This window comes from Caenorhabditis remanei, chromosome II, assembly GCF_010183535.1.
Source record: "Caenorhabditis remanei strain PX506 chromosome II, whole genome shotgun sequence".
Classification (NCBI taxonomy): Eukaryota; Metazoa; Nematoda; class Chromadorea; order Rhabditida; family Rhabditidae; genus Caenorhabditis; species Caenorhabditis remanei.
In genome coordinates, this window is record NC_071329.1 from 10,186,966 (window position 1) to 10,207,358 (window position 20,393).

The following is a 20,393-nucleotide window of genomic DNA, read 5'->3' on the forward strand; positions in this document are numbered from 1 at the left end:
ATTTTCATTGTCGATGTTGTTGTCCTCGTTTTTTGGTTTTCGAAGTCTCGGGAGATATTTCCTTATAAAAATGATTATTTTTCAAATCCTTTTTTGAATCAAAAATATGTATATCGTGTTTCAATCGATGTTATGTTTACTTCGAAACCGCGAATTCGAATAGGTTCTAAAAACGCGTCCAATCAGATCTCTCCTGGCGGATGAGCTCTTCACAAGTGGTCTCCAATTCTTCTGCAACTCCGAAAAGCAAACTAAAACAGAACCCACCTCTTCCGTCTGAAGAAATCCATCTACCTGGACCTCATCCGGCACGTGGAATCTACGGATTTGCCTTGTATATTGTATCTTGGTGTCTTCTTGTTATTTACTTGATTTGGGCAATCACTCCCGTTCCAATCTTGTACAGATTAGGTGGGTTCAGCTAAACTTCTTCTGTATATAATTATATTACTTCAGGCATCACATATATTCCATCGAAGCTTTGGGCTCTTTTCATCGGGATTTTCTTCCCATCCGCCGCTTGCCTTTACGTCACGACGATCTTTCTTGTCAATTGCTGGAATTTCCGTGGATACGCCATCTTTGACAACGTTCAAGAAGTGAAAAACGATTTTGGAGAGAGATCGAAATCAAATTCTATTGACAGTATTAACGAGAAGCCAGAAAAGAAATCGATTGAAGTCAGTTCAAGAAAAGCAAAGAAATGCTAAAGTGTTTGAATCCGAATAGCTTCTGGGTTCTCACAAGATCCTTCAGCACACGACGAGAAATTCAAAAAACATTGAATGATGTTAAAAAGTTGGGAATTAATCGTTCGGCGCAAGTTGGAGAGATTCATAAACGGTGGTCTGCATTTGAACGAGAACAGATGAACATGGCTTCGGAGAACAAAAAACCAATAAATGAACGGTATTCAACAGAATCAATGCTTGGCGAAAAAATGCTTAGTCTGGATCCGAGTTATCAGAAAATTGTCGAAAAACGAACGCCCAAAAGTGTGACTTCTCCCGAGCCAAGTTCAGAACATCCTATCACATTTCCATTGAAGTCTATGAATATAAATACCATCAGTTCTTCATCGTCCTCGACTGACATATTCTCAAATGGAAATGGTGTCGGAAAATCTTCAGATGGAGACCGTGGTTTTTATGTAGAAGCGGACGTTTTTGTTGATGAATATGTGGCTGGAAGTTCATTGGATTTAGATCCAGGAGATCGAATGGTGGCCACAAGAGAGTATTACGGTAGTGATGATGCAGTTGAACGTATCTCATTCCAAAAACCAGGACAGCGAATGGCTGGAGTCGAGGAGAATGAGCAAAAAGTGAGATAGTATGAACCGTGATCGAAATTAAGGTTTATATTCAATTTAGGGATCCTCAAACACATCCGACAATATTGATGATCCGGAAATATCAACTATGACCGGAACAATTGTTGAAGACATGCCAGCAAGTTCTACCAAATGCACTGGCTGTGGAGCGAATTTCCATTGTAAAGACAGCTCACTTCCGGGTTTCGTCCCTTTGGAAATTTTGGAAAAAATCGACAGAAAAACGATTTTTCATCACAAAAATGAGAATCCGCCTCAATCACTGTGCAAGCGATGCCATTTACTTCAGGAGCATAATTTTCTCTTGAATGTAAATGTGTGTGATGTTGATTATAGCCGAATGATGAGTGAATTGAGAAAACAACCCGAATCGCTCGTTGTTCTTGTTGTGGATGTCACCGATTTGCCAGGAAGTATTTATCCGAAATTGGCACAAGTGGTCGGAAGTCGTCGTCCTATGATTGTAGTTGGTAAAAGTTTAAAACAATTACTTATGAAAATTAATTTTTTGTTCTAGGTAATAAAGTTGATCTTCTCCCACCTGATGCTAAAACTGGATATATGTATCGCTTCAAGAAGACGGTAGAGCGAGCTGTTGAAAAAGCAGGTCTTCTTGAACAGTAACCTTCAATATTGTGTTTGATTTTCAACTGATTAAATATTTTTAGTTTCAATATTCTTCACACAGCACTAGTCAGTGCAAAAACTGGTCATGGAATCGAGGAACTAATCACTGAAATTTATTTGAAATATACAAATGTCAGATTAGGAATGCGGGGTGATATATTTCTTGTTGGTTGCACTAACGCTGGAAAGTCGTATGTTGCTGTTTTTTTGAGGAAAGATGTGGATAATTTTATTTATAGAACAATGTTCAATGCTCTTCTCCAGTCAGACTTGTGTAAAGTGAGAGCTGTGGATCTTGTTGATCGAGCGACTACGAGTATTTGGCCAGGAACAACGGTTCGTCTTCTTCCATTATTGACAGAAATGTTATTCTTGCTTTCAGATATCTCTGCTTAAATTCCCTGTCATGAAACCTGGACCGTATCGTCTCGAGATGCGTCGTCGTCGCTTGTTAACTCACCGCGCATGGAACAAGAAAGAGATGTACGCTAGAAAGCTTCTTCTAGCTGAAACTGGAGATGATCGATATGCAATCCCGACGTCAGTGATTCAAAACACTTATAAAGATTCTGAAGAAGAGTTACAACCAATGGCTTTGAAAGAATTACAAGGAGGAGAAGAAGACGAAGATGATGTTCAAAGAAGAAACGAGGAAAGAAGTAAATATTCACTTGATGATCCTATTTTTGCTAAGGGGAAGTGGTGTTATGATACTCCTGGTACAGTAAACCAAAATCAGGTAAATTATATCGATCGTATTCCCCGTCTCATTAATGTTTTTTTGCAGGTTCTCTCCCTATTTACACTCGATGAACTTGTCAATGTGACTCCTCGCCGTGTTCTTAAACCACGTACCGCTATTGTTAAAGCAGGAGAATCTCTTCTTATCGGAGGAGTTGGACGAATTGATGTCGAATCAATTGCCGGGTATGCCAATGTTCTTCTAACCACTTTCGCCAATGATCAACTACCTCTCAATGTGATGCCAACTCACGAAGTTGAAGAATTCTATCGTAAATGGCTAGGCACGCCTTCTCTCGTCGTACCACAAGGAGATATAACCAGAATGGCTTCATGGCCCGAATTCAAAGATGATAACAACGAAATTGGTAGAAGATTTGAGATGAAAGGGCGAAAAGACGAAGGATGCTGCGATATTGTTCTATCTTCTATTGGATGGGTTATGGTAACTTCCGAGAAGGATGTTGTGTTGAGGTGAGACATTTTTCTCAAGAATGTTTGATTATAGCATCATTTTAGTGCATTCTCACCTGCAAACAAAGGACTTACTGCACGTATTCAACCAATTCTCCCGTATTCCGCATCTCTACGTGGTAAACGTCTACCTGGGAGTCAGTTTTATAAGGTTCAACCTATCGAGTTTCCGGTGAATGTAAGAAGAAAACGGGCTGAAGCGAGAAAGCGTGAAGAAAAGAAAAGAGAAAGAGAAAATTCGCATAATTTATAGTTTTTTGTTTAACTTTTTGTTGTTTTTCTAGATGAATAATCACATTTTTGTTGGTTTCTCACATAATAAACATTGTTGGTTCCTACTCGAATACTATTTTTGAACTGGATTCAATGGTTCTAAACTCCATTCTTAATCTTTTGTCAATCACCAATTTTTTTTGAGTTTCAACTTTTTCTAACTTACCAAGTATTTCAAGATGAATGTTCGCATATAATGAGTGATACAAACGATTTTCAACATCAACAGAGGATCCACGTGGCAGCCGCTGTGGTTCTTCTGACTGCTATATTCTATGCGGCTGGATTCGGATTTGGATCTATTTTCTTAGTTGTCGGAAGTCTTATAGGGGGAGTTTTGTTCGCCAGATGGATATTCGAATGTTCAAATGGAGAGTTACTTTTTCAGTGGAAGGTAATAGTGCAAAATTAAATGCAATAAGTTCAAAAATAGCTTTCTTCAGGATTATTTCAATGCCACAGCAGCACCAGTTGACTTGAACTCGGAAGAGGACGATGCTAAGACGGATACGGCAAAAACGAGACAAATGCCATGGCAAGATCTCACTCTCCCTGCATCATTAAATGAAGCTGTCGAGAGTTTGCTTTGCGAAATCGTGGAACAGTACGTGAATGGATGGTATGGTGGTGCTATAAGCAGAGATCGAGCATTCATAAACGAAATAAAGTGAGTCGAATTGGTTATCATTCATAATCAAAGTTTCTTTAACTCAGGTACCAACTGCGATACGCATCTGCGAATCTTGTTCGCTGCATTCGTCGTGTCGATCTATCTCGATTTGTAGCCGATGAGGCTCTTCCAATTGCTTCTTTCCATGTGTCACGCCTAACAGAACTCGAATTAAAACTTCGAACTTCTAATGGTCCGCCTAGATCTCTTCTTGAGTCGAAAATAGCCGAACAACTTGACGATATTCACGTCGCCCTTAGTGGAAGAGAAGAAGAAACTGCATACGTTCGTCAGATTGCTGATTTTCTGATTCCACGACTACTAGATGAGACACGATTAGCTGGTAGAGCACATGATGATGATAGTCCGTTGCGTTTGTTCGGAAGAGGAAAAAACGAAAGACCATGGCCATCTAAATCAATGAGAGGATTCTTGAGAGAAATGTTGACGAATGCTGTGTTGCTCCCAGTATTCGACATGTTAACTCAACCGGATACAATCAATTATTGGTTGATTTTGTTGTTCGATGAGGATAGAAACGTGGAAATGATAGAAGAACATATAGACGTCAGTAAAAACAATCTACTTACAGCCACAAACTATCATTTTCAGACTACTCCAATCCCATTGCTGAAAGGACTCTGTGATGATTCGTCTTCTTCTTCTGATAATATTCCGGATTCACTTCTTCAATTAAAACTGACAGAAGTGTTGCGTGATGCTCGTCTCTACTCAATATTTCGAATGTATCTCCAAGATATTCGAGGACCAGTTCACGAGTTACAATTTCTCGTCGAAGCCACACGCATTTTGGAAAGTATTCAAAGAAAAGTTGGTGCTTTGGTTTCAGAATTTTACTCATTTTCTATCATTTTTTCAGTCTGAATCTTCCAGTCAAATTGCCTATGATATATGGCAACTGTATGGCCAATTCGTGCATGAAAGTTCACAAGAAAGAGTCCGGTTGAATGAAAAGTTGGTAGAGCAATACAAGTCAGCAGTTGAAGTGAATGATTTATCAGTTTTAGAAGAAATTATTGAGCTGGTAAGTCACAAATTTTCAATACAAACAACAATCGATCAAACTGTTTTTAAGTCTTACCAAGAAGTCTACAACCGTACTCAATCAACTCATGTCGTATCATTTTGTCAATCGGAATGTTTTCTTGGATATTTATGTGGATCACCACCAGTAACCATCAATGAACTAATTGATCAACAGGATCGACAGAGGGTTGCTGCTCCTGTAGAACGAACATTCTCACTTTCACAACTTAGAGCTCGAGTTAGAAAAGCTTTGACCTCAGTTGGAGATGAAGAAAAAGAAGAAATTGGAGGAGGAAGTGGGGGAGGAGTAGAGACTCCAGAATCTCAAGGAGGTTCATCGTCTTCATCATATGTTAATATAGCTGTGCCATCTATTGATGTTATAAGTGCTGATGGAAATATTGAAGAGGGAGTCGAAGAACCAGAAACACCAGTTCCAATTCCAACAAATCCAGGACTTGTAATGGATCCGGAACCAATAGATTTGAATTGCTGGAAAGTGAATGTGTCACAAGTCAGTGGATTGAGAGACAGAATTACTGACAGAACTATTTTTGTATTCATTATTGAAGTGGAACGTCCCGATGCGAAACCTCACGAAACTCAACGTTGGTCAATTCATCGATCCTTCAACGAATTCTATGTACTTGAGTCGAAGCTGAATGAATTCCACGGAGATTCTCTTCGCTTCTCACCACTGCCAACTCGGAAAACATTCGTGACTAGAGATAAACCATACATGGAACAACATCGTCTGATATTCTCAACTTTTATCTCTACCCTCAGTAAACAACGACTGTTGAATCGATCTGAGTTACTACTGGCGTTCTTATCGTCAAATGAAGAGTTCAGAGACACACTGTCACTCGGAGATTTGAATCCATGGAAAGTTGTAAAAAAGACATTACCAGGAAAATTGGTTGGAAGAGAAAAGGGTCAAAATTTGAAGCCATACCTTCTGAAAGCCCTAGCTCAAACACTGGCTCCAGCTGATCGTGTTGAAGAGAAGTCGGATAATTTACTTGAAGACGTCACGCCCACGAATTCAGGAGCATCTCTAGCCACAAATGCAGTCTACTCTTCTATATACGGAAATAATTTCGACAATGTATTCAAGGAAACATATAAGAATTCAGATGATATTCAATTATGGACAACGTAAGCTCCCATAATCTTTTTATTTGAAACAATTTTTTTTCAGTTCTGCGTATGATTCAATTTTACTACTGTTCTGGAAACCTCTGAAATGTCAATTCGAGTGGATGACTCCTATATTTACCGCGATCCGTTCACTATGCTCGAAAACAATCGATTCAGTAATTCGATCGATTTTAGCGAATGTTTTCCAAAAATCTCTATCGGTTGCTAACATGACTTATCTCATTCAACACGTTCAATGGTCATTATTCTGCAATGATGCTCCGTGGCCAACAGAACAAGAAATGAAGATGCGAGAAGAGTTGGCAATGCGGAGAACTCTCGAATATTTCCAGAATAATGTAAGTTTCAGTCAGATTAAATTTCTACAATAATACAGGAGCATGTTCTCGTTTCAGATCCCAATTCATGCTCAACGCTTGATCGGTCGTGATGACATCAAAACTCTCCTATCTCGCATAATTGATGGTCTACAGTATCCACGTCTCAACAAACAACTTCTATATGTGCTCATAGATCGACTACTTTTACAAGTTTTCCCAGAACTTGATGAACTCGGGCAACATCCGCTTCAATAGTATTTTCACTCCTTTGTATTTCCCTTTGTATTTTTCCCTCAGATGTGCCATAGTTTGAATTAGTACATTCCTTTCTCATTTCAGTTTTGATGATGTAAATAATATCTATTGCATTTTATAAATTATTATTGTTAAACAAATATTTTCACACTTAGCAAAAACATTGCTTACAAAAAATTAGATCCATGCAGAGTTCAATTGATCGAAATATGCATCCGTTTCTTTTTTAGTTTTATCATGTTTTGACGAGCAGCCTCCATCTGTTGAACTAACTTTTGTGACTCTTCTTCTTCTCATTTTCATTTGTATTCTTTTACAGAACCCATTGGAAAATGAAAACTTCCTCCACGCATCTACTGAACCCATCAATGTTGGACAAATAATCACAGGATTTCTGAAAATGAGTAAATTTTTAAGAACAAATAAAATTAGAAAAATCTCACAAATTGATGGCACATTCGAAAATGAGATTTAATAAGGGATCAATACTCGGAGTTAACTCAAGATACATGATCAAATTGACAAAACAACCAGTGAAAATAATACATAATGCAGCAATAATGACCCTTGAAATCATTTGAAAACATTTCATATTCTCTCTCACTTGAAATCTAGCAGGAAGACAATAAACTGATGGATTTGAGAAGTCTTCAATTGCTTTCGTCACTTGGTTATTTACATTTTTTACGTAAGTGAATATCTGAAATTCAGAAAATTTGTACCTCGTGTTTTGAAAGTATTCATCTTGCTGTCTTTTTGTTTGTACAGCCCTTCCCAAAAACTGATTGGAAATGATGAATTACTCACCCCCATTGCAATCAGATTGGCTGAAAGTATATATGCCAATCCAACTGCAAAATGTGCAGCATTGAAGAAAAATAAGAATGCAGCTACCATATTCATACTGAATTGTCCGAATATTAGAAGAAAGAAAAATAAATTTCGTGACTTTTTCTCGTAATCATTCAGGAAATAACAAGCGAATGATCTCTCGATTGAGACGAATAAAAGAGTTGTGATCAGAGATAAAATATAATGCCATTTGATGAATCCACCAATAAAAAAATATGGAGATTCTCTCATATCTGTTACTTTTGTCATTCTTGATTGATCATCAGTCCACCATTGTTTTATTGGTTCCGTATATTCTGAAGTTCCATCACTTTTAAACTTTCTACATTGCTGTTTTAAATAAAAAAAACATATTTTATTTTATGATTGAATTCGAATCTAATCGAAAACTGATTGTTTTTCAGCATAAATGACGTTTCAAAAACGCAAGAAAATAGAAAATATAATTTGATATGAGAAATTTCGTCTGACAAGTTACAATTTATTGAATCAGAAAGCACAAAATCAAAGGAATCAACTCACCTCCGAGTGGCCAATAACCAATTTCATATGGTTTTATGAGTAAATTTGAAATGAGTCCTTCAAACCATTGCAACAAATAAATTATCAATAAAGCAGTCAAATTTCGATGAAAACTTCGAATCCTCGCAGCAACATAAACCCCTTTTATAACGAAATAAAATGAAACAAAAGTCAGAAATAATTCAAAAAATAAGAGCATCGAGAAAGGGAATTCGAGACTTCGATTATCTTCAATTATGAAAATTGGATAGCAAACTGAATAGTTTCTAGTGTTGTTTCCAATCAAGAATATCATACAAATCTATTTTATGAATATCTTTCTGAAATGGAAAACATTTGTAATTTGAAGCATTTTCGAGAGATTGGATATTGAAAGAGGTGGATTCAAGATAAAGTCAAGGATTTTTGAAAAGTATTTCAAATTGAGTTATTGTAACCCAAGCTTTCTCATGTGTAAAGAAAGAGAAAATATCTACAGTAGTTGGAGCAAAACCACATCTCTTCTTCAACAATTACTATTTTAAAAACTAAGAATTTAATTGAAATTTGTTTAAAAGAAAGAGAGCTAGAAAAAATTTTCAAGCAAAAACCTCAAACGAATAACAACTTTTGCACTGCCCTATAATTTGAATTGATCGAATTTCTTGAACTTCACAACTCAGAAACTTTGAAATAATGACGGGAAAAGTTAAGATAAAATCTAAAAAGTAGTCTCTGAAGCAGCTAGAAAATGCATTTTCTGCTATTTTCAGCTGCTTCGATTTCTCAGATTTCGTCGTTTTTTGTTTTCTCAGACTCTCAGCTGCCTATGAAAAATGAGTGATCAATTGAACATTTCTCTTCTGATTTCTTTCACGGATACTCTATTGGATAATTGAATTTGTTTTCTTTTCATAGAACAGATTTTCCATTTTTCTGTTGTCTTTTGTTCTGAAAAATCGAGTCAGATTTCAGATTCAGAAGAAAAATTCATTGTGAAATGAAGAATAGTTGAGAACAAAGGAGAAATAGTAGGAGTCATGACAAAAAAAGCTCTAAATTCAGATCTATTGATACTTTCCTGGAACCCAGACTTCACAGTGATTTGTTGGAGCACTATTTGATCCAAGGGGACAGTTGAAAGCAGTTTGGAATGCTGGGAAATTCTGAAAACAAGTTGTTGAAAGCTTTCACTTCGAGTGTAAGACGTGTACCTGAATGGTTCCGAAGACTCTGTACATTGATGGTGAATGTGGATCAACCATAATTTGAGTATACAATGCCTCATCCGTACGACGGACTTCACACCAAACTTGAGCGAAACTCATGAAGAAAAGTTGGTCATGAGTGAATTGTCCGAAGAGACGATCAGGAAGACGTGGATCTGGTCCATCGAGGGCTTGGTGAGTCTTGTATGCATTGAAAGCAGCATGAATTCCTGGAAAAATGTTTTTCGAAGGATAATTACTAGCGGGAAATTAGAGACTATTGTTCATAAAACTAATATAACAGGCTGAAGAAAACACCTGGTGTTTGTTTTTCTAACTCAACTGAAATTCCAAGAATTCTTGGTGAATGAAAACGGTATTCAAGCCATGAGAAACCAAAAAACATTGAACTATGATCTTCAGGCAAGTTTTACACTATTTCTTAGTTTTATTATGAATGTTCGTACCTCCGTTATCAGCAATATTCTCTCCTTGAGTTTGAGATCCCTTGACACAATTTGGTGTGTACATAGTGGCATTCAATGGACAGAAGTTGTTATACTCGTTAATAACACATTGTGCCATATTAACGAATCCAGTCTTTGAGTTATCGTCCATCCATCCAGCAAGATTTCCAGTCGGTCCCCATTGAACTCCTTGATCATCGAATCCGTGAGTCAACTCGTGTCCAGCAACCAATCCCATTCCTCCGTAGTTGATACTTGGTGGCCAGTTTGGTTGGAAATATGGAGGAACAAGAATACCAGCTGGGAATGTAATCGAGTTCAATTCAGGTTGATACCAAGCATTGACTGTTCCTGGTTGTCCCAAGAAATCAGTTCTGTCGGTCATAGCGGCATTCAATTGGTTGTATTGAATCTCAATGTTGAACTTTGTGAGCTTATCAAGAATATCATAATAGTTGTCAGCAGGATCAAGCTTCAGATCATTGTAATAGTTGCTGAGTTGAGTGTCATTAGCGATCCAATCAGGGAAAGCAATGTTCTGTTCTGAAATTATTGATTGATCAAGAGAGTTCGAAAGAATCAAAACTCACGAATATTGACAGTCTTGTCATAAGCCTTCTTCTTTGTATCCGGACTCATCCAATCTAATTGATCGATCATTCCTTGGAATGAACTGATTACATTCTTGATGATACCGCCAGCAGAAGCACGAATATTAGTCACATCTTGAGGGGTTGGATACATGTAATCAATGAAAACACGTCCGTTGGCAAACTGCATCAAATTATTGGCAACACTGGCGCATCCTGGTCCATTTGCAGCAATATCAGAACTTGGTGGAATGTTATTTGGAATTGTCTTTCTTCTGGAAAGTCCAAGGAAAACTGACTCTTCAGTCATTCCCTTGAATGCTGATGCATAAGATGGAATATACTGAGCATTTCCGAGAATAAGACGAACGTAGAGCAAGTTAACAAGAAGATTTGAATCTAGTGTGGCGTAGTCGGCAGAGAAATGAGTGAGTCTATCAATTTCCATAACAGATACTTGGTAGTTGACATTCGTCACCTTGTCCTTGACAGTTGATGGAGCGTGTCCAAGATATGTGATCCAATCCAAGAAGCTGTAAGTCTTTCCCAAGTCTCCAACATTCACAAGATTCCAAGAACGACCGAATTGCCTACGGGTGTCATCGTCAGTACTGTATTTAGTGGCAATATTTTGTTCATAATCCAAAACTTTTGAAAGAGTATCATTGAATGAATCAGGTAAATTGATGTTTTGTTCCCTTGCATATCTCTTAATAACTCCATAAGCCATATTGTAATACTTTGGCTTCTCAATCTTCCACGCAGCTGGCTGATAGTATGTCTTTGACAAGTAAGCAGTATTCTGGTCAATGAACATTTGATATCCCTTACTGTTATCCGGCCAATATGTATCAACAAGTGGACTAACAAGAGTGTCGATTCCTTGCTCGAATGAGAGATATCCGAGAGCATCACCCAGTTGTTTGGCGTTTGGAAGAGTAGCAGCACCTCCAGCAACAAGTGTGAATGGTGTTCCGAGGAATCCTTGAAGTGCTGTTACTCTCGCTTGAATGTAGTTCTTTGAAATGAGAAGTTGGTCTTCGGTTTGTGAAGAAGCAGTCGCTGCCACACAAGCGGTGTACAATTGTTTCTCTTTGGTTAGAGCAGAACAGCCTTGGATAGTTGGTTGATAAGCTGGATCTTCAAGTTTTTGGGACATGTAGATGAGGTTCTGAGCACGGGCGGTAGTGAAGGACACTGGTTGATTGAATGTTCCACAGGCATATCCGTAAAAATCGCTGCATGGATCAATCTTGGTGTTAACGGATTTCTGAAATATGAATCTCATTGAATGACTCAGAAAACGAAACGATACTTACGGAATAGTAGTTTACAGCCATTTGATAAGCATTCATCTTGTCAACATTAGTGGCAGTGATCGGTGCTTCTGGAGCCACATTCAAATCGGTTTGAACATTTGGAAGTCCGTAAGCTGAAAGGAGTTTTTGAAATTAAATGTATCAATATACTAAAAATCTTACTGGTATCAATATCGGAAACCCAAACGTTGCAATGCTTGTCTGGTGCATACGTGGAAGCTGGACAGTTGAATGCAGTCTTGAATGCTGGGAAATTTTGAATTGTTCCAAGAACACGATAGATGGATGGAGAGTGAACATCAACAAGAATTTGACGAAGGAATTGGTAATCCTTATATGGAAGTTGACACCAAACTTGAGCGAAACTCAAGAAGAAAAGCTGATCTGGATTGAAATATTGGAAACTGTCATCTGGAAGAACTGGATCTGGTCCATATAGGTCAACGTAGTTCTTGTAAGCACGGAAAGCAGAGTGGATTCCTGAAAAACGAAGAAATGAATAGAAGTTCAGAATGGAAGAGTAAACCTCCGTTATCTGCAATGTTTTCTCCCTGAGTCTGAGCTCCATCGATACACGCAGCTGCTCCATATGTTGCCTTGTCGAGTGGGCAGAAACCACTGTATTCATCCACTACGCATTGAGCCATGTTGGTGAATGAGACCTTTGATTGGTCATCCATCCATCTGAATGTCACAACATTGTTATAAATTAACACTTTCCGTTCAATTACCCGCTAAGAGTTCCGACTCCATTCCATTGGACTCCTTGATCATCAAATCCATGAGTTAATTCGTGTCCAGCAATCACTCCCATAGCTCCGAAGTTCACAGAAGCTGGCCAGTTGAAGTCATAGAATGGCTTTTTCAGAATTCCAGCTGGGAAAGTAATTGAGTTCAATTCTGGTTGATACCAAGCATTCGTGACTCCTGGAGGTCCGTTGAATCCAGTACGATCGGCTGGTCCTTGAACAAGTTGATCCCATTGAGCATAGAGATTGAAGTCTTGAGCGTTGAAATACATTGTAATGTAGTCATCGGTTTGTTTGAAGTTCATAGGCTGGAAAAATGTACATAATTGTGGAATTGAAACATAATGTTTAGCTTACAACATGATATTGAGTCAACATAGCATCATCAGTGATCCAATCTGGGTAAGCGATGTTCTTGACAAGATTCTCAATCTTATTGTAAGCGCCCTTTTTGGTTGAACTGGTCATCCAGTTGAGTTGATCAATCATTGAACGGAATCCAATGACAATACTGCTGGCAACCTTGGCAACATGTTCACGAACATTCTTACGATCATCGGCAGTTGGGTAGATCTTGTCAACGAAGACACGAGCGTTGGCATATTGCATTTGATCAATAGTTTCAGCAGCACAACTGTATTGAGCATCAGAAATATCATCGATTTGCTTGATTTCATATTTTCTTTCGTGTGGAAGAACGTGTCTTGGACGTCCAACTGGTTGTCTTTGGATCTTGACGAATGGACGAGCGATTGTCGTCTGAAATTAAGACATTCTCTACTTTATGCTCCGGATATATTTCACTTACAGTTGTTGGCCATGGAAGGAAATTGCTCAATGAGTCAACGAGACGGTAATAGAGATAATTGACAACAGCTCTTGGAGTGATTCCGTACTTGTTCTGATCATTGAGTGCCTCGAAAAGCATGTTGATCTTTGCTGGCTCCATAACAATATAATAATTGTAAGTCGCTTGATTGAGAAGTTTATCAAGAACTTGCTCGGCGGTTCCGACAGCAAGTGGCAAGAACATGTGCCAACTGAAAATGAATTTTCTGAACAAATGTTGTTTTGAAAAGAACAAACCTGAAGATATCATCATGGTAAAGAGATCTGAGCTGAGCCAAAGTGTTTGGATTGTAACTTCTATCATATTGACGACGAGTGGTATCATCAGTAGAGAAGTTAGTGGCAAGAACATAATCAAGATGGATGATGTCTTGAACATCTTTCGCAAGAATGTTCAAATCAAGATTTTTGTTCTGAACTTGAGCCAACAGAAGCATTGTGCTGGTGATTGAGTCATTGAGTCTGGAAATGTATGGAATTATCAAATATTCAACTCTCTGAGACTTACTGTGCATTCAATGCGTCCCAATCCTTCAGATAGTAGGTATTCGGAGCAAAAGTGGATGGCTGATCGATCAAATAAGCGAATCCTTCTGGACCAGCAGGATCTTTCCAGTTCGTATCAACTCCAGCAGACACAAAAGTATCGACTCCAGAAGCAGTGAGAGATCCAACGAGATATCCGAGTCCGAGCTTTCCTGGATAAGTGGTAACATCTTTGTTTTGATCCAACATTGGGAATGGGAATTGAGTGGATTGTTCGAATCCAGTTGATCCAGCACCGAGTTTGTTGATAGCATCGGTGACAACTTTTCCACTTGCAACGATTGTGTTCCAGTTTTGACGAGCACTCACGCATTGATCGAAATACCAACGAGTTTGTTGGACTGGGAGAGGCTGAAAAAGAGAATATCACACAGTGAATCATCTGAAATATCTACGGAGTGAACGGAGATATTCTCGAATCGCATCTTGTTCCAATGCTCTCCTAAAACTGACCGCAGTGCTGATGTAAGCATCATCAGAGAGTTTTGAGACCATATCATTGACGTTTGAGTTATCAGAAACGTCAAAACTCATGTCCCCTTGGAAGTTTCCACATGTGTAGGCGTAGAAGTCATTGCATGGATCAGCGGACAGATTCACGGAGGCCCTTCAATTAAAAAATTAAAATTTAGTTTGGAATATATTATTTTGTTTTTTTATTCAGATTGAAACCACCGTAAATGTTCATTACATCTAAAAATGCCTTCTATCTGCTTCAGAAAACTTACTTGAACAACTGGACAACTTGTTGATATGACTGATATTTTGAATTCGAGGATGGAATCTGTTTCGGTGGTGCAACATTGACAGCTTTCGCTGAAAATTATTTGGTTTTCCAGATCTTTCTATTCGGGTTTGTTTTATTAAATCAAACATTTTCTCCAAGAACAGAGTCATCATTCTTTCAGTTACATCACATAATTTCGATGTGCTTATCATGATCAGAAACTCATTTTGCTAAACCAAAAACTGATAAGAAGCGTAGTTCTTGGCAAACTTATGCACGAAAATCTTAATTTAAGTTCGTCATTCTTACATGAATCAACGTATACAGTTTGAACTTGGATAACAGTCTGATTGTAGGTATTTGTATTGTTGACAGTGTTGGTTGAATTGAAGACCAAGGTACTGTTGTAGATCAAGGTTTCATTGTAGATGGTGTTAGTTCCAGGATTGACGACGTTGTTGTTGTTGTTGTTGGATTCATTCACGAGAATTGCAATTACCACTCCAAGAACTCCAGCGGTGAGGACTAATCCTCCCACCTGAAAATTGATTTGCATCAAGGAATCTAATTTCATAGTTCAATTCCGATGGTCTCTCGTTCAGATCTTAAAATCTTCAAAACCATAAAGAGAAACTTTTCAATATTCAACAAAGCAAGCTTCATCTAAAAGCTATGCTGAATCCTTGAATCCTCTCAGAACCATCCTGAAACTGATTCGAGAACTTCAAAGATCTATAACAAAACCTAACGGAACTACTCTTTAGTCTATAAACTTTATAGTCAAACCAATGAAAGTTCAGTGATTATTTTTTATTAGAGTCTTTAAAATTTGATGAGGAACTGTGGTTGGAACCGCAGGTCAAAGTGCGCTTTTGACTGTAGATATTGAAAACTCTATCGTACCACAACATAGTACTAATAATTTCCATTTGGAAGTCTATCCACTAGAGCTTATATCAAAAAACAAATAAAAACATACCAGTAAAATGGTGTGTACGATATTGGCGGAGCCCATGCCGGCCATCGTTGCCAAAATGAAACCAAAACCGCTCGCTCTTATTTTATCACACCGTCCCCTTTCACTCCCAAAATTTTCCTTATCATTATCATTAACGTAACGAATTTTGTCAGCGTTTAGACACTTGTATAGCTAGCATGCAATGCATCGTATTAGTGATGATTTTGAAGTGAAAACGAAATGAAAGTAGGGAAAAGGAGCTTAGTTGGTTGTTTGATTTTGTGCTGAAATTCCTTGGGTCTTGGACATAAAAATGTGAATTTATGATGTGAGAAAGACAGTTCCGTTTAGAAATGGGAGGCACTGGGTAATGATTTATAAGAATGCAGATTAATAGAAAAAGTTTGGTACTTTATTATACAGAAAAGTTGGGAAGAGAGCTGGAGAGACGAATGAAAACAAACTAGAATTGCTGAAGATTTCGAACGATTTCCTTTGCGATGTGGTAATGGACGATTGTTGAAGGATTCCAGAGGTCGTGATAAGCATATTTATATATTGCTTGGGGTCTGGAAAAAGCATAACAGTTAGTCGGTAAACAACATCTTAAGATCTACTTGTATGTTTTATTTTGTTGATTGTATACAAATTTAGGCACCCGAACATTTGAAAACCGGGCCACTAGTAATAAATAAATCCGAACTTCCAGACTCGATACAATTAAATTTTCTGTGCGGGATGTTTCAATGAGGGATTCAATTCAAACAGTTTATCAACTTTCATACATTAAGACTTCTATCCGGTTCCTCTCAAGTCTTCCGATTTATTCTCATCATAAATCTAATTTTTGACTCTTTCTCTCCACATAAAAGTTATTATCAAGAAAGAACTTATGACCGCTTCGATAAAATACTCTACTGGAATATTTGTTTAATGACAAAAAAGAAACCGCTGAAACCGACACTTCTCTAATCATTTTGTAAGTAGTTTCAAAGTTTCTTTTCGTTATCTTTTTTCCTATTTCACTCTCTTTCCAAATGGAAAAACTGACATGAGATCCGGAGAGTGATGAGTGAACGGCTCAGTTGTATTCAATGATTGCATAGCTGCTAATGCCACTGTATTGATATCGATTAGTCGAACACGAAGAAATGGATTTAGACGGCGAGTGCCCAGATCACTATCAAGAACAATATGATGTAGTTGCTGAAATTACAAGGAAATGATTTTTAAAAAACACACAAAGTGAAGAGTATTACCCGATTAGTCTCTGATATCAAGTGACCAAGTCGTTCTTGAAGAATTTCAGAATCTTCTGCTGCTTGAACACCTGGACTATTGGAAACATCCAGAAGAGATAAAATAACAAGAGTTCCAGATGACATTGTCTGAAATTACCTAAACTGAAAGAACACTAATAGAAAAAAGTCACCTGTGTGATATTCTGAATAGTCTGTTGAATATTCTCTACAACTTCAGTCGAATTCGTATCTCCACCGAAGAAATCAATGGTTCCTCCCGTTTGGAGAATCACCAACGGGTCTGAACATCACACTGAAAATCATGCTGTTTCAAATCTTCTGACTCACCATCCGATAGAAATTTGTTATTCGACAAAAACTGATTGATCTGCCATTGAATTCCCGAAAAAGAGTCGAAATAGAAGTTTCCTATTCCCGATTTCGCTCCGCTGTATGCGTAGTTTACATACTGTGAAATGAGATAGTTTGGAAAAAGTTATGGAAGTTGACAACATACTCTATCACATTCCAACATTGCATTTACATACTCCGGCCATACTTTTCCATTACAGTTTCTCAGAAATCCGTGACTTTCTCCTTCAGCTTCAACGCCGTCATCCGATAAACTGTCTCCAAAGACAATCAATCGACCACATCGGAAGTCACGAGGCTGAAAATGATACTTGCTTTCTTTATTTTCAGTTAGATTCATCAAAAATCCTAATCTTCAATAATCTGTCGAGTCATAGATGACTAAAATGAAAGAATGTTCGTAAAGTTGAAACGGTAGATACCAGTTGAAAAATAATCACTTTCAAACTATCCTTATTTTTTCCAGACACGCGAGACGAGCCATACTTTTCATAAAAAGATTTTGGAGTCACAATTGAGACTCAATTTTGATTATTTTCACGTTGCATCCATCAGGAGAAACGTAAATTATTATCAGAATGAACACTATCTGAAAGACTTACCCTGTGAAGAATTCTAGTTTCCAAAGTTGCAAAAAATGTTGAAAATATTAAAACAATTAGTAAAGACCTCATTGTACAGTGTATTTCATGTGACACTGGTCAGTATGTTTGTTCATTTTGGAATGGGTCAATTCTGGAGGGAGCAGGTGTCCAAATTCGTCCGTCGGCTCTCTGTATTTGTCTATTAATAGATTTGGAACACTACCGCTTCTTTTGTTTGATTACCAGGAAATGAGTCAACTCTCGTTATTTTTCGGTTTCACTTCATCCGAATCATAGGAACTGAGCTCAATTATCAAACATCAGGTAGCTTCTCGGAGAAATCAGAATTTAAATCAAGTTGTTCAAGAATTCTCGAAATTCAAATCTCTACTTATTTCAACTGTTCACAGTGCTCTTCAGAACTTTGAAAACCAATTTTTGCGTCACTCAATTTTATGAATAAATCATCAAATGTTCATTTTTAGACATCACTTTTTTCAACAACTCCAAAAAATAATATTCCAAACGTTGAGAGATCAAATTCACAGACAAAATATAAGAGAAATTAATACAAAGAACTGTAATTATACCAGTTTCAAAACCGAATTGCATACATCACAATGTAGTTGTTGACCAGGAGTTGAGCTGAAAATAAAGAATTATTTCTGAGAGAATTTTATGGAATTTCAAAAAGAAGTACAGAACACGGACATGTTTTCAACTTCTCTGAATCCGAATGAACTGGGAATAACATTTTTCATATTTTTCAGAGAAATTGAAGGAACATAAACCGTGAAAAGCTTGGAGAGCACACACTACAGACAGAGGTGAACTAGAAGAAGTGGAAGGAAGAAGAAGCGATTGATCTACACAAAGAGCACTTGAGCCGGTGAATCGTTGCTTTCCTCCTCTTGTTCTTCTGATTTTATGGACATTCGAATTCGTGCTTCTGCATTTCGTCGACTCAAACGACGTAATGTATGGTAGGTACGGTATACGAGAGCAGGTTCATGGGGTGCCGGATCGAAATAGCAGAATGCTACTGAAACGAATATCAATGATGATTTTCTGGATTTTATGTGAAGAACACTTTTGCTTAAGCACAAATGAGAACAGTTATAGTCCGAAAGATATTGCAATTTTCAGCTAGAAGTACGTCTTCTGATCTCAATAGATATTTGGATGACCGGTGATATAATCTCCCCCAATATCATTTGGTTCAACTGTGAGTTGCAAAAATGAACACTTCTTATCGGTAAGATTCAATTCTTTTCAAAAAGCACACCATTCCAATATTTAGAATATTTTCCTCTGGTTTTATTACAAGAATTCAAAAGCTTGATTTCTAGTGTTGTTTTTTTCAACTACTCATTACTTAAAATATTAATTACATCTTTCTACATCTTCAAGTAACCCGGAACCTATTCATTTATTCAAAAATCCAAATTTTTATTACATTTTTGATGACGAAACCACCCAAAAAAAGGAAGTTTGCAAACGAAAAAACGAGAGTTAACTTACTTATCACGACGATGACGTTAAGAATAAAAGCAGCAAAAACAAAGAAAAGAGCAGAGTCGATTGGGGATGACGCTTGCAAAAATGTTCCACTATTTGCTATGTCGGACATTGAATGCGAGATATTATAGCTCCTGTAAACGGTAAGTTTTTTCGGAGCCAAAAAATAGAGAGGCTTGAAACCAGTTTTTTTTTCTCAAAATGGAGAAAGCTTGGTTGAATTGAGAAAGAATAATCATGGAAACACTGGAATAATGACAATCTACAAATTGAATTTCCTATGGAAAAAGTCATGGATGTCGTAAAAAATGAAGAATAAACTTATGTGAAGCATGAGAAGAAGAATATATTTTACGATGTCGTTTCCTGGAAACCCGCCTCTTTTTTCTCTTTTTACAACAATGACGACCACGAGTATGAAATTAAAAATGAGATAAAAACTAGAAAAGACAAATGAAAAAAGTAAAAAAGTAACAAGTTTAGTGGATACACATTTAAACGGAAAGAGTGAGAGTGTATCAAAAAGAAAGAGATTTTGTTTTTCTCTGGATGAATTTGTTGAAAAATCTAAACGGAGGAAAAGGGAAAAGAAGAAGGAAAAAGAGGTCTATTTGGTTGTCAGCCGGTGTGGAAGAAAACACACCCAAATCTTTTTTTATTCCCGTATTCATTCCTCTTTCATGCTATTTGTCAAGCAGCTCAATTATAAGAAAAAAGAAGAAAATGAGCAGTTGTTTTCGAAATGATTGACTGATTGACAGGAATCAGAGAGATGATTGAGTGAGAAAATGACAAAGGAAAGTACTTTACAATTGGTATATTTAGAACTACTGGTGCTTTATTATAACCAGATTTATGGAAAATCTCTAGAACGAAATATTGGAAGTGATTTCTAGCTCAAAATTTATGAAAGTTTAACTGCAGATCCATAGACGGATTCTATAATAAAAACTTACAATATAAATACTTTCAAAACTTCAAACACTTCTCTCGAAAGTAAAAGCAAAATAT

At 37.3% G+C, this 20,393-nt stretch overlaps 6 protein-coding genes across 6 annotated transcripts; 2 read left to right on the forward strand and 4 right to left on the reverse strand.

Annotated features, from left to right (window-relative positions):
* Nucleotides 1-200: 200 nt before the first annotated feature.
* Nucleotides 201-710, forward strand: GCK72_005772 (uncharacterized protein; the record flags this gene model as incomplete). The annotated part of the gene is made up of 2 exons (XM_053725332.1): nt 201-411; nt 457-710. The coding sequence occupies 2 exons, from the start codon at nt 201-203 to the stop codon at nt 708-710; spliced, it is 465 nt and encodes a 154-aa protein (XP_053589526.1).
* A 215-nt stretch (nt 711-925) lies between these two features.
* GCK72_005773 (uncharacterized protein) lies at nt 926-6,901 on the forward strand (the record flags this gene model as incomplete). The annotated part of the gene is made up of 16 exons (XM_053725333.1): nt 926-1,324; nt 1,374-1,803; nt 1,851-1,953; nt 2,002-2,151; nt 2,200-2,296; nt 2,343-2,699; nt 2,748-3,175; nt 3,221-3,353; nt 3,678-3,842; nt 3,892-4,115; nt 4,163-4,685; nt 4,731-4,949; nt 4,999-5,163; nt 5,215-6,323; nt 6,367-6,664; nt 6,722-6,901. 16 exons carry the CDS (start codon nt 926-928, stop codon nt 6,899-6,901), a joined length of 4,980 nt encoding a protein of 1,659 aa, XP_053589527.1.
* GCK72_005774 (uncharacterized protein) lies at nt 5,490-7,798 on the reverse strand (the record flags this gene model as incomplete). Its single annotated transcript, XM_053725334.1, has 3 exons — nt 5,490-5,657; nt 7,506-7,601; nt 7,709-7,798. The coding sequence occupies 3 exons, from the start codon at nt 7,796-7,798 to the stop codon at nt 5,490-5,492; spliced, it is 354 nt and encodes a 117-aa protein (XP_053589528.1).
* Nucleotides 7,799-9,321: 1,523 nt separating this feature from the next.
* Nucleotides 9,322-15,733, reverse strand: GCK72_005775 (uncharacterized protein; the record flags this gene model as incomplete). Its single annotated transcript, XM_053725335.1, has 16 exons — nt 9,322-9,420; nt 9,469-9,692; nt 9,930-10,472; nt 10,520-11,789; nt 11,839-11,951; nt 12,001-12,318; nt 12,365-12,522; nt 12,570-12,895; nt 12,945-13,346; nt 13,396-13,627; nt 13,674-13,898; nt 13,945-14,333; nt 14,436-14,589; nt 14,711-14,798; nt 15,019-15,247; nt 15,689-15,733. 16 exons carry the CDS (start codon nt 15,731-15,733, stop codon nt 9,322-9,324), a joined length of 4,815 nt encoding a protein of 1,604 aa, XP_053589529.1.
* A 397-nt stretch (nt 15,734-16,130) lies between these two features.
* Nucleotides 16,131-17,954, reverse strand: GCK72_005776 (uncharacterized protein; the record flags this gene model as incomplete). The annotated part of the gene is made up of 7 exons (XM_003102394.2): nt 16,131-16,236; nt 16,719-16,873; nt 16,927-17,055; nt 17,100-17,209; nt 17,257-17,377; nt 17,426-17,578; nt 17,883-17,954. 7 exons carry the CDS (start codon nt 17,952-17,954, stop codon nt 16,131-16,133), a joined length of 846 nt encoding a protein of 281 aa, XP_003102442.1.
* Nucleotides 17,955-18,448: 494 nt separating this feature from the next.
* GCK72_005777 (uncharacterized protein) lies at nt 18,449-19,494 on the reverse strand (the record flags this gene model as incomplete). Its single annotated transcript, XM_003102450.2, has 3 exons — nt 18,449-18,509; nt 18,735-18,906; nt 19,386-19,494. The coding sequence occupies 3 exons, from the start codon at nt 19,492-19,494 to the stop codon at nt 18,449-18,451; spliced, it is 342 nt and encodes a 113-aa protein (XP_003102498.2).
* Nucleotides 19,495-20,393: the final 899 nt, after the last annotated feature.